This window comes from Sinocyclocheilus anshuiensis, unplaced genomic scaffold, assembly GCF_001515605.1.
Source record: "Sinocyclocheilus anshuiensis isolate Anshui unplaced genomic scaffold, SAMN03320099.WGS_v1.1 scaffold1231, whole genome shotgun sequence".
NCBI lineage: Eukaryota > Metazoa > Chordata > Actinopteri > Cypriniformes > Cyprinidae > Sinocyclocheilus > Sinocyclocheilus anshuiensis.
In genome coordinates, this window is record NW_015536698.1 from 922,363 (window position 1) to 936,382 (window position 14,020).

General features: G+C 39.3%; 1 protein-coding gene across 1 annotated transcript in view; it reads left to right on the top strand.

The window, feature by feature from the left end:
- LOC107655083 (Krueppel-like factor 12) overlaps window positions 1-14,020 on the top strand; it is a 26,043-nt gene that overhangs the window by 10,297 nt on the left and 1,726 nt on the right. The window contains exons 2-3 of the mRNA XM_016442502.1: window positions 8,202-8,283; window positions 12,445-12,994. Of these exons, the coding sequence (XP_016297988.1) occupies window positions 8,218-8,283; window positions 12,445-12,994 (616 nt within the window). The 5' untranslated portion in view covers window positions 8,202-8,217. The remainder of the gene's footprint in view (window positions 1-8,201; window positions 8,284-12,444; window positions 12,995-14,020) is intronic.

Below are 14,020 nucleotides of genomic sequence, written 5' to 3' on the forward strand. Positions count from 1 at the left end.
GCAATTTCAATTCTCTGTGTGTATGTGCTGTACATGTGGAAGAATTGACAATAAAGCAGACTTGACTTGACTTGACTAGTGGAATGACATGTTCAGATGAAATTGTTCAGAGATCTGCTGAACAAGGAGAGTCAGTTCAGAAGACTGGACTGTTTACATTAGTGGCCACAACTGTTACTGGCATTGTTTTACTGCAAAGGTCTGGCCAATCAATTCTTTAATATAGTTATATGTCACATATTCCGTTTGGTAAATTGATCAGTGTACAATGTGTTCACGGGGATGTCAAGCAGTACCCCCAAACAGAAGTTAATGTATGTGTGCAAGACCAAACTTATCTGTTGAATGTGGCTATTGTAGATGACTTACCTGCTGACATGATTTTGGGGAGAGACTTACCAGTGCTCACTGAATTGTTGCATTCTGTTGAAACTTGTATATCCACTTCTAATGCTGTAAATGTTGCTTGTCCGGTAATGACACGAGCCCAGGTAAAAGCAGGTCTGCAGCCATTGCCAGACTTTCATCATAGTCTGCTGCAAGGCGGGACCAAGGGCCCCAGGAAAACACGTCGCCAACGGTGACTGGAGAAAGGCCTGGGTACACCAGCCCCTAAGATCCAAACCGAGGGTCTGGGAATTCATGACTGGCAGGTCCCAGAGAATATTGCACAACTGCAAAGAGCTGACGAGTCTTTGAAACCGCTGTTTACTAAGGTGATGGAGGGAAAACAAGCTGACTTGTGTGGGGAAAAATATATTGTTGTCAATGATATACTGTACATGCAAACCCCTGATTCTACCCGTTTGGTTGTCCCTACATGTTGTCGTCCCCTTGTGTTACACCTAGCACACAGTGTTCCATGGGCAGGGCACCTGGCACTCCAAAAAACCTATGCACGCATTAGCGCACGATTCATGTGGCCTTCCATGTACACTGATGTACAAACATACTGCACCACATGCCATACATGTCAAAAGACCAGTGCTGTGCGCCAACGAGATAGGGCACCATTACATCCTCTGCCTGTGATATCTGTCCCCTTTAAGCGCATCGCCATGGACATTGTGGGGCCGCTGGAAAGAAGCAGTGCAGGGTACCAATATACACGAGCCCAGGTTAAAGCAGGTCTGCAGCCATTGCCAGACTTTCATCATAGTCTGCTGCAAGGCGGGACCAAGGGCCCCAGGAAAACACGTTGCCAACGGTGACTGGAGAAAGGCCTGGGTACACCAGCCCCTAAGATCCAAACCGAGGGTCTGGGAATTCATGACTGGCAGGTCCCAGAGAATATTGCACAACTGCAAAGAGCTGACGAGTCTTTGAAACCGCTGTTTACTAAGGTGGTGGAGGGAAAACAAGCTGACTTGTGTGGGGAAAAATATATTGTTGTCAATGATATACTGTACATGCAAACCCCTGATTCTACCCGTTTGGTTGTCCCTACATGTTGTCGTCCCCTTGTGTTACACCTAGCACACAGTGTTCCATGGGCAGGGCACCTGGCACTCCAAAAAACCTATGCACGCATTAGCGCACGATTCATGTGGCCCTCCATGTACACTGATGTACAAACATACTACACCACATGCCATTCATGTCAAAAGACCAGTGCTGTGCACCAACGAGATAGGGCACCATTACATCCTCTGCCTGTGATATCTGTCCCCTTTAAGCGCATCGCCATGGACATTGTGGGGCCGCTGGAAAGAAGCAGTGCAGGGTACCAATATATCCTGGTCGTCAGTGACTACGCGACAAGGTATCCTGAGGCTTTCCCTCTTCGTTCCATCACTACACCGAAGGTTATCAATGCTCTCGTCCAACTGTTCTCCCGGGTGTGGATACCTGAGGAGATCCTCACGGATCAGGGGACTAACTTTACGTCACGGCTGATGAAGTTGCTGCACCGGCAGCTGGGCATCACCGCCATAAAGACTAGTCCATACCATCCACAGACCGACGGACTGGTGGAGCGCTTTTACCAGACGCTCAAGAACATGCTTCGCAAGTTTGTGTTAGACACTGGAAGGGACTAGGACAAATGGCTACCATTCTTGCTGTTCGCATAAGCGACTAATGGACCAAGTCCTCAGAGGCTGTGAAGAGTGGTCAGCTGCATATCTGGATGACGTGGTCATATACAGTGCGACTTGGGAGGACCATCTTCTACACCTCAGAGAAACCCTGAGCAAGATCCAGGAGGCTGGCCTTTCTTTAAATGTGGCAAAATGTGAGTGGGCGAAGTCCGAGACCAACTACCTTGGTTACCACCTGGGAAATGGGGAGCTAAAGCCTCAAGTGGACAAGGTAGAAGCCGTTCGACACAGCCCAAGACCAAGGACAAAGAAGGAGGTCCGATCCTTCTTGGGACTGGTGGGGTGGTATCGACGGTTCATCCCCAACTTCTCTACCACCGTCGTCCCATTGACCAACCTGCTCTGTAAGAATGTGAAGAACCGATTGTATGGACGGAGGAATGTGAAATGGCCTTGAACACCCTAAAGAGGCAGATGTGTTCTGGCCCAGTCCTTACAAGTCCTGATTTCACAAAGGCGTTCATTGTTCAGGTAGATGCTTCGGCTGTGGGAATTGGAGCAGTCCTGGCCCAAGGAGATACAGGTGAAGAGAGACCCGTTGCGTTCCTGAGCAGGAAACCGCTACCCAGAGAAAGCCGATACTCTACTGTGGAGAAGGAAGGTCTAGCGATCAAGTGGGCCTTGGAGAGCCTCAGGTACTACCTGCAGGGAAGGGAGTTTACCCTAGAAACAGATCACCGAGCCCTGATGTGGATCCACACCATGAAGGACCACAACTCTCGGGTGACTAGGTGGTACCTCTCCCTGCAACCCTACCAGTTTAAGGTCAGACATCGACCTGGACCCCAAAACAAAATTGCCGACTACCTGTCCCGAAATCCGGTCAGTTCGCGGCCTGGAGAGGGGGGAGGTGATGTGACAGAGTGACCTGTCCCTGTCCCTGTTGGTTAGCGCAGCACACACACACACCCCATCTTACCTCATCCTCCGTTCTCTGCTGGGGCGGTGTGGGTGCATACGCAACGCCATTAGCGCGCTGGTCTTCATACACGCAAACATGTCCACTCCATTTCCATCCCCATCAGTATCCATGCTGCGCATAACAACACGCATACATACCTGAGTTGTCTTTTGTTTCTATGTTCCTATGTTTTGTCATGTTATCGTGTTAATACATACCTGTGTTCAGTGTTTGTCAGCGTCTGTGTTGCCGGTCTTTCGCGTTGCTTTTCCTCCATCGGCCGGCCAAACCCGAGCGCCACCCAGCGGCCTGGATAAATAGTGCCAGGTCCGCTGTGTGTGGCCGCTTCGGCGCGAAGCAACCGGAAGTCGGCTCGTCCATTGTCTGGTTAATAAGGGGGGGGTGTGTGTGTGTGTGTGTGTGTGCTGCGCTAACCAACAGGGACAGGGACAGGTCACTCTGTCACAATTGCTATGCACTCACAGTTGATTCAAATAGTGTAACAGCACACCTCTTATCCAGCTGGGTTTCCATCACCCGGCTTTTATACGCATTTTGAAGTATCACATCAGATTCGAGAGATGGAAACGCTGAATTTCGAATAAAAATGCCTTAATTCGCAAAAACGTTTTTACGCTCGCTTGAGGTGGTTTTTGGCTTGTGCGAAAATGGGTTAATGTGAATAATGGGAGATGGAAATGCAGTTTGCGAATAAATTCCTCCAAGCGCATCAAAAAAGTAATGTGACTTTGCGCTATGGGACAGAAAATCCTGACTAACCAGCGGACCGATCTTGTTCCACAGCATCTGAAATGTTGTTATATGGTCATTCGGAAATGCCTGAGCAAAGTCTGTCATCAAAGTATTTCTGTATAATTGCCTCCCAGAACTGTTAAACGACTGCGTTCCCAAACAGCAGCATCCACCTCCGAAAGCAATAACCGCATTCATTGTGTTTCGTCTGCTCGTTCTGAGGTGCAAGCAATTTATTATATAGGAAAATTATTATATTCAGTAGCTTCTCCTACTTTTCTTAGTGATATATAGTGCCAGTTTATCAGGAAGTGATGGTTTTGTTCTCTTTGACTCGTTGGATGGAAACGGTGCTTGTTCGCAAATGTTTTGTGCGATATTCCAATTTTGCGCATAAATTAAATTTGCAACTTTGGATGGAAACCCGGCTCCACACACACACACACAGTCTTCTTCTCTCCCTCACTTTTTCTCTCTTGGAGGTTTGACAATGTCCTGGCTCTAGCCGACAGAAGTTGTCCTGCCAAGGAAAATGAGCTCTGTTGAAATGGAAAGTCTGAAGTCACTCAGGGCTTTTTGGCAAAAGACAGTTACGCAAAGCAGGAGCATCTAGAAGAAATCTGCATCTTGGGGATGGATCCAGAGCAGTGTCTTTGGTTCTGCTCAATTTTTCAGCACATAGTTACTGAGATCAATTTAAAAAGGAGAGGTTTGATCTTGGAGCTGTATCCCAGAGCTTTGTGAGTAAAGATACAGATGTGTCTGTTATCTAACCAGGGGAGGAAGGAGAAAAGGGAAGAGTGGAGACGAGGGAGATGTTTGTACAGGAGACATTGTGGGTGAGGTTTGAGCCTGGTTATCAGAAGCATGGCAGTGGGCAGGAAGCAGCTCTGACCTGAGGTCACATTCTGATGAAACTTGCCAACTTCCCAGAAAAAAATGTTGAGTCACTGTTTTCTCTCTGAGTGAAAACTACCAAAGATGATTTGCTTTGTTATAGACCTCTTCTGATCTGAATAGACATTACATCTAACCTTGGTTGACTAAATATAGGTTCCAACAGATTTTGACATTAGCATGTTACTAAACTAATGATCCAGTACTTTAATATTGACTAACATTTCAATAAATATTGACATAATCATGCTACTAAGCTAATGACTCAATAGCACACACTCAAATAATTGATAATATTGGAATATTGGATAATATTTCAAAAGATTCTGATGTTAGCGTGTTGCTAAGCTAATAGCCCACCCAAATATTTCAATAGCTGACATAATTGACATAAGCATGTTACTAAGTTAATAACATACAGTAGTAGCACACAAACAAATTTAGGATAATATTGAAAAAATGGGTAATATTCCAATAGATTCTGATCTTAGCATGTTGCTAAGCTAATGGCCCAATACTTAATTAGCACACAAAAATACTGGATATTCCAAAACCTAGTGAGCAGCCTTTTTGACAACTCTACATTTGACTCACATTTGTTTTCAATAGATTTGGAGGTTAGCATGTTGCTAAGCTAATGACCCAATACTTTAATACTAATATGCCATTAGGTAAAACTATTTTTTCAATACTGATTGAAATATATTTATACAGTAGTTGGTTAGTCTTAGCTGGTTTAAGCTGGATGTAGCTGGTTTAAACTAGTTAAGCTGGTCTCCCAACCTGACCAAGCTGGTTTTAGCTATAGTCACTAACACAAATAACAAAGAATGTCCAAGAAAATCTTCTTTACCAATTCTGTGTAATGTCATTCATCACAAATTCACTTCATAATTCAGACAAAGTCATCATAACAGGAAATACAATATACCACAATGACCAACCAACCCCAAACAGCAAAACAAAATTATAATGGCTTCATCTGGGAACTCACAGACGCTTTAAAGATGTTGCATGATGTGTTACTGTACATACAGACATGCGAAGCGGGATGCTGTCGATCATCACCTGGGTGTGGTGTGGACTAATGCTTTAAAGTGGAGCTTTTCTGGTAAGAACACTCATGGGGAAGTGAAGTGTTCTCAGATTGGTGCCATTAAAGTGGGTTTGGGCGTTCTCTGTCTTGAAAAACCCAGGAACACATGGACAAAGACAGCATTTGGAAGCAGGGATTTTAAGTGGGCACAGCCCTTCAGACCCCACCCGTTTCCTCTGACATCCTGTCTGCCATGGATTACAGTCATGCACACACACACATGTTTGTTTTTGTGAATCGTGGGGACATTCCATAGGCGTAATGGTTTTTATACTGTATAAAATGTATGTGCTATTGCCCTACACCAACCCTACACTTAACCCTACCCCTTACAGGAAACTGTGCATTTTTACTTTCTCAAAAAAACTCACTCTGTATGATTTATAAGCGTTTTGAAAAATGGGGACTTGTTATACCTATGTCATACCCATGTCATTATACAAATTTGTGTCATCATATGTCACAAAAACGCGCGCACACACACACACACACACACACACACACACACATACACAAAGAGAGTGAGAGGTAAACTAAGCAGGTCAACAGAAGCCAAAACAGTCAGCAGTTTCCAGTCTCTCTAATGAATCTGCAAACGCTGCAGTAATAGGAAGAAATAAGGTAATTTCCAGATATAATCCACCTCCTCTGTTTATCAGTGATACAGAGTTGTGAGACAGGACTAACCCCATGACCTCCAATTACCAAGGAAGCATTCAAACTTATGCAATACTTCCGAATGCTCTTTATGCAAGTTTGTGAGCACATAGCTGCCTGTGCTTCATTCCTGTAGTGTTAGTTTTAGTGTAATTCATGAAGTTGGAATAATAACCAGTGGCATGAGAATTATTTTAAGAATTTGCTCAATTGTGATTAAGATAAATGACAAATTGTCCACAATAAAAAAAGGGTGGGGGGGGGGGTATCATGTGATGGGCCATGTTTCTCAAAAAAATACATTTTGTATTATTTCCATGCTAGTATCATATTTTTTTTAACAGAAAAGTTTAAACTGAATGAACCATTAAGTAAAACGCTTTCAAACCAAATATAATGAATTATTAAATCATAACTTTTGGGGGAGTCTCACCACATGATGTTTTACAACCTGAGCTGGCCTTGCTTTGTCATAAAAAAGTCAAAATATCTAATATTTGAAGAGTTTTGTAATAAGAACGGGCAGCTTTTCCTAGCTACTGTAATATAATTTACTTTGTATCTTTTTTTCTGATGTTAGTTGAACAACATGACTTTCATTTGCTGGCTTTTCAAATATTAATAATCAGTTTTAAAACTTTTTATTAGAAATTTCAATAAGACATCATGCCAAACTATTTTATGTATATAAGAATTTTATTATTTCAATGAGTTTTTTTTTAAGTTAAAAAACATGATCATAATTGAAGAGGTACACTTAAGTCAATTAATGTATGTAACATTTTTTTTTTAATCAGTTAATAGATCCTGACAAAAAATGAGTGTCATGCCATTAGCCCATTACCTTCCAATAAATGACTAGATTTATAATGGCATTAAGCAGTTAATTTGTAGTAAATGCTAGCAGAGGGTGATTGTGTAGTAGTGAATATAACAGCTTGTCCATTTGAATTCTAGTAATTTATGCAAGTGTAAATTTCACACCTCTCATTTCCTGCTGTCTGGAAATTGGAAGCTATTTTTTTGACTTTCAGTACTTCAGCATTTCACATTTATATTTACTATAGCAAGGTTTCAATTCTCATTAACAATCAGACACACATGCCAAATCATGAACACACAAAATGTCTAAACAACTGTCAAATAATCCTGCTGTATAATGATTGTTTCCTTGCTTAAACTACCCATGTTTAATGATGTCTTAACTGAATATAAAAACTTGGGCAATGTCAATACAAAGTTATGTATCATAACATTCCTGAAGGAGTAACTAATGTCTTGCTAGATGTCATAATTCAGGATTGTTGCTTTAAAATAATCTAAAACAAGATCACATGGCACAGTTTGAGTCAGTTGTTTTCAAGCTGCTGTGCTCACAATTGGAGAAGTAAACAGAAAATGATAAATAACGACTGATAGATCGATTTTTCACAAGTCAAGGCATCTGTTCCTATCTTGAAATACATTGTGAAATGCCTCAGGTAGTACTAATAGTAAACACTTCTCAGAGAATGATATATTAATGCTTATTAAACCATCTGGCCTGCTCTCTAAAATATGTTTATTGTTATCCTCACACAGTCTATCCACTGAACTGTCACTAAGCACAGCTCCTATATGATCTGTGAGACAAATTCAAAGCTGAGAGGTTTTTACTCTGTCGTGTCATCACAGTTATACCAAAACATATTTGATTTCTCTGTTCCTCACTATGACTGACAGTCTGCAGAACAACACAGTGTGATTTAACACTTGAAGTTATTGAAGCCTGACATTGCTTTTCTGCTATCCCTCACAGGAACAGTGCTATCAGGATGTTGATGCTGGATGGGATGCCAGCCCTGCCAGTCAAAATCGATCCTGCAGAGTCACAGAGACGGGTAAGCGGTCAAAGCGATGCCCCACAGGTGTAGTCAGAGACTTTTAAAACTCAAGATGACATGTGATGACAGTCACACTTATTTTAAGGTCCAATTCTCACTCCAAATTACTACTTATTAATAATTAGTAAGGTAGTTGTTAACTTTAGGCATTGGGGATTAGGGATGTAGAATATAGTCATGCAGAATATCTGCTTTATAAGTACTAACAAACAGCCAATATGTTAGTAGTATGAATGCTAATAAGCAACTACATAATAGTGAGAATTGGTCCCTATACTAAAGTGTTACTGTGATAATTAACCAATATCATAGTCACTCAGTCTGCAACTCACTCACAATGCAAACCAATGCTGTTGTATTTATCACCCCTAGACCAATCAAAATTGAGGACTGAAACGAACTGTTAAACATGTTCTGGTGGGTAAATATCACATACCTGTCAAGAAAATGTTATAGTCCAACAAACCAACCAACAAACGTACAAATAAATAAATTAGTAATAATTACACATAAAAAGTAAGCCTACATTGAGGACTACACATATTTTTTGTTACAATTTTTATTGAGATATTGTCAGGACAATTACTTTTACTATCACCATTAATTTCAGTGATTATTCTCATTACAGTAAAAGTAATCTTTACTTTATTTTAACTTTATGAAAAAAATGAACAAAAATCAACACAAATTAAAGGTAGTATACAACAATACTACATTGATGTGTAAATTCTTTTTATATTACAATTTACTAAATTTGAGTAGAGAGAGAGAGTATTGCATGTTATATTTTACTGTATGTGTGTGTGTGTGTGTGTGTGTGTGTGTGTGTGTGTACTGACTCCAAATTACTACTTATTAATAATTAGTAAGGTAGTTGTTAACTTTAGGCATTGGGGATTAGGGATGTAGAATATAGTCATGCAGAATATCTGCTTTATAAGTACTAACAAACAGCCAATATGTTAGTAGTATGAATGCTAATAAGCAACTACATAATAGTGAGAATTGGTCCCTATACTAAAGTGTTACTGTGATAATTAACCAATATCATAGTCACTCAGTCTGCAACTCACTCACAATGCAAACCAATGCTGTTGTATTTATCACCCCTAGACCAATCAAAATTGAGGACTGAAACGAACTGTTAAACATGTTCTGGTGGGTAAATATCACATACCTGTCAAGAAAATGTTATAGTCCAACAAACCAACCAACAAACGTACAAATAAATAAATTAGTAATAATTACACATAAAAAGTAAGCCTACATTGAGGACTACACATATTTTTTGTTACAATTTTTATTGAGATATTGTCAGGACAATTACTTTTACTATCACCATTAATTTCAGTGATTATTCTCATTACAGTAAAAGTAATCTTTACTTTATTTTAACTTTATGAAAAAAATGAACAAAAATCAACACAAATTAAAGGTAGTATACAACAATACTACATTGATGTGTAAATTCTTTTTATATTACAATTTACTACATTTGAGTAGAGAGAGAGAGTATTGCATGTTATATTTTACTGTATGTGTGTGTGTGTGTGTGTGTGTGTGTGTACTGTATACATACTATGTTATATATACATGTTATTGTTATTATCATTATTATTATTACAATAATGAGAACATGACAATGAGAATCTTTTGCAGCATTACAATGATAATATTTTGATGTTTATGCAAAATATAATAACTTTTTTTTTTACTTTGGAGTGAAATATCAGGAGGTTTTTCTTAGGAAATCAGGAAATTTCCGTGAGATTCACTATAAGTGACTGTGCTTTACTGTGCTATCTTTAGTATACTTTGTATTACTTGACTAGAGGTTTAGTTTAAGGTGTCCTATGCTTTGAGTCTTCAGGATACGTGCCAGAATTTCAGGCTTGACCAAATAAACATATACACGTGCTCCCCAGTCCTAAAGCGCTCTCTTCATTTTCATGCACAGCTAAACCCACACAGAATATTTTGCACCCTGGTTTACCCGTTTTAACCAGTTGTCGTTGTCGTGTCGTTGATCGGGTCGAGTGTGGGAAGTGAGTAGGCAATGCAGCTCAGCTTTGAAGTGTGTTAAATCAACAGGCAGCGCAGTCGCTGAAACGTGCTTCTTGTTTGAGTGGGCTCAACGCCAAGACCCTTTTCTTGGAAATGCATTGCTCCCCTCTATTAAAGCCGTCCTCACCAGAAGCTCTTCGGACTCGGAAAATTAGCCATAATGACTGGTAGCCCCCCATACAGGGGGTTGGACGTGGGCCGTGCAGGAGGGGAGGGATAGGAAGGTGGGGAAGGTGAAGCATGAGTCGGGAGAGAGAGAGAAATGGGGTAGAGATGAAGTTTCAAAACATGTTCCATTTCGACTGAACAGCCTCCAAGTCAACCACAGCAGAAAACAGAAGGGACATTTTGGGGCTAGAAATAATGCTGCCAGCAGACCACTTTTTGTCTATGGTTTCACTAGGTCTGAGTGAGTGCTTCTGACATCTTTGACTGGAATGTTTTGTCGCTTTACTGATGTTAATTTAGGATAACAGCTGAGTCAGTAAATGTCAGAAAGGCTGCTTTTTCTTCACCTTTTCTCTGCACCTTTTGTGGTGTGTTTTCCTCCTATGTAATAAACAAGCACTCTCAATACTGTAGGTGTCTTCAGCCCTCCGACTTTCATTTCAGCCACCTGCAGTAAGCAATCTTAGGTTATTTCACTCAAAATCTCTCCTTACCAGTCATTAAAATCATATAGTAATCCTTCCTTCTATTCAGTGATGCACCTGGTTATAAGTGGCATTTACTGCATTTATTTGATCAAAACTACATTAAAAACAGTAATATTGTGAAATATTATTACAGTTTTTTCAAATAACGTTTTCTCAGCAGCCATTACTCCAGTCTTCAGTGTCACATGATCCTTCAGAAATCATTATAATATGCTGATTTGGTGTTTAATAAACATTTTTTATTATTATCAGTGTTGAAAACAGCTGCTTAATATTTGTGTGGAAACATTTTTGTGATATATTTTTCAGGTACAAAAAAAATGCATTTTTGCAGTCAAATATTTTAAAACATTATAAATAGCTTTACTGTTACTTTTGATCAATTTAATGATCAATTAATGATTCTTGCTAATTAAAAGAAAAAAGTATTAATTTCCTTCAAAAGAAAAAAATCTAAAAACCCCCCAAACTTTTGAACAGTACTGCGGGGCTGGCAATGTTCAGACACACAGACTTTGCTTCTTTTTCATCCGAACACTCTTTATTCCAGTGAGATCACAAAATAAAATGAATGATATACATCCGGTTTAAAGACAGATACAATTTCTTTACAACTTGAACTATCCTTGCCATGTCATAAAAATGTCAAAGTTCAAATTGAATTTATTAAAATGTCAGAGAATTAAATCAAATTAAAAGAAAAAAAAAAGTTTTAATGTAAGAGCTGGCAAGTCTTTTTGTAACTTGAAGGCTTCCTTATTTTAGCTGTACAAAAACAGCCTGTTATGCTGCTTGATACTGCAAACTGGTGTATCATATTATTTTAATTTATTATCATAAACACTGGTTTCTAGCACAAATCGCTTTACTATTTACTGCACTTTGTTATTCTTCTAGTTATTTACCTAATGCAGCTAATGAATCTGAAGTCTCACACACTCACAGAAAATAGCATACCTCATTGTTTCAAAATAAGGTGGATAAAATAGGTCTGAAATATACATTTTAATAAATGAATAGATAGAACAAAACACCCAAAAATGAAAGTTCCGTTCTAAACCTGTATGAGATTCTTTCTTCTGTTGAACACAAAAGAAGATATTTTAAAGAATGTTGGCAACCAAACAATTGCTGGTAGCCATCGACTTCCATAGTATGGAAAATAAATACTATGGAAGTCAACGGCTACCAGCAACTTAATAATATCTTCTATTGTGTTCAACAGGAGAAAGAAATTCATACAGGTTTTAACAACATGAGGGTGAGTAAATGATGACAGAATGTTAATTTTGGGTGAACTGTACCATTAAGGCCATACATATTCATTACAAGCTCCTTTTCATGTAAGGACTCTTAAAACTGAAATCCTGGAATGTTCCTGTTTCAGTGTAAAAGTAATTAATAGTTAACTGGTTTTATTCTGTCTCTTTCCTCTCAGTCTCCTGTGATCCATGACTACACAGAGATGGGCGTGCTAGTGTTGAACCGCAGATTTCGGACACCTTCAGATGATAGACGATTCCTGTCCGACCCCTTCCAGATGCAAACAGAGCCCGTGGACCTGTCCACTAACAGAGCCAGAACCTCCCCATCACTTTCAGCATCGTCATCTTTATCCTCGTCTCCCTCGTCGTCCTCATCATCAATACGATTTTGTCCACGGTCCCCTCCTTCCAGCAAGTCTGTGTCATCTTCATCACCATCATCATCATCTATGCCTTCAGCCTCCTCCACTTCTGTCATAACGCCTGTTCCTCGTTTGAAGATGTCTCCAGTGGTGGCCTCTCCCCCGTCCAGGTGTCTTAGGGGGCAGTCGTTTTTGCACATACCCCAGCTGCTGCCTCCTTGCTCCAGCCCGGTCCACCTCCACCCACGCCGTGTGCCAGTGGTGGTGCAACCCATGCCGCTGGTCTACCCTGGAGTAGGATCACTGGGAAACAGCAGGCTCATGATGCCGCTGCTGGAGGAAAACAGGATGCACAGGAAAGGTGAGTCAGAAGCTTGTTCACTCAGCTTGATTGTCTTAGTGACCTTACGACAGATAAATGACTGACAGTCCAAATGGCCAATGAAATTGTTGCACTGATAAGCCTTGTTGTTGTCTGCCATTTTGTCCATCAAACTGAACTTTGTGTAACATACAAACCTTCTTTTTTTGGTAAATTCCCAACATTATGGCAAAACAAGTGTTGTTATGGTACATGTAATTCGATACTATACAGAGTCAATGGAGTTTCACTCATTCCATTCCGTTCAAGTCCTGAAACCATATAATAACTATTATTTTAAATCATTTTAAATTTTATTTCAGCTAGTTGCCAACTACATTTTTATTTAGTTTAACTTACAGTAATGTACTAAAATAACAAAAACTGAAAAAACTATAGACATTTTAAAAAGCATTAAAATGACAAATACACACAAAATTACTTTTTCCTTAAATTACTAAAACTTTAACTAAAATTACAAAAAAAAAAAGAAAAATATAAAAACAAAAACACATTTAACATTAATAAAAACTACAACAGTATCTCAATACTAAAATAACATTTTCTCCACAGTAGACCACTTGAACAAATAAACTTGCAGATTTTGAATGCTCGTCTAAAAGTAAAACATCTCTACATTTGCACAAACAGAAGGAAAAGTAAAATACAGTATTGTGGATGTTTTTAGAAAGAAGAACAATCGATTTAAATAGTGGTTGTTGTTTTTTTTTAATTGACCTATACGTTCATTTTACACATCCCATGATCTTTTTTTCATTATATACAAAGACAACATACATGCAGCAAACGTTTATTTACAAAAAAAGGGGAAAAAAACATATTAGTATTTTTCCTTTGTTTCAATGGCAATATTTATGACGTCGACTGTCCGCCTTCTTAGATCTCCACATGTAATTTTAGTATTTTCTCATCTTTTGCTGATATATTTAGTGTTTCAACATAGCATGATACAAAAGCCTGTAATGTGTTTCCTTTTTTTTTTTTTTTGTTTAAATAAATCACTGT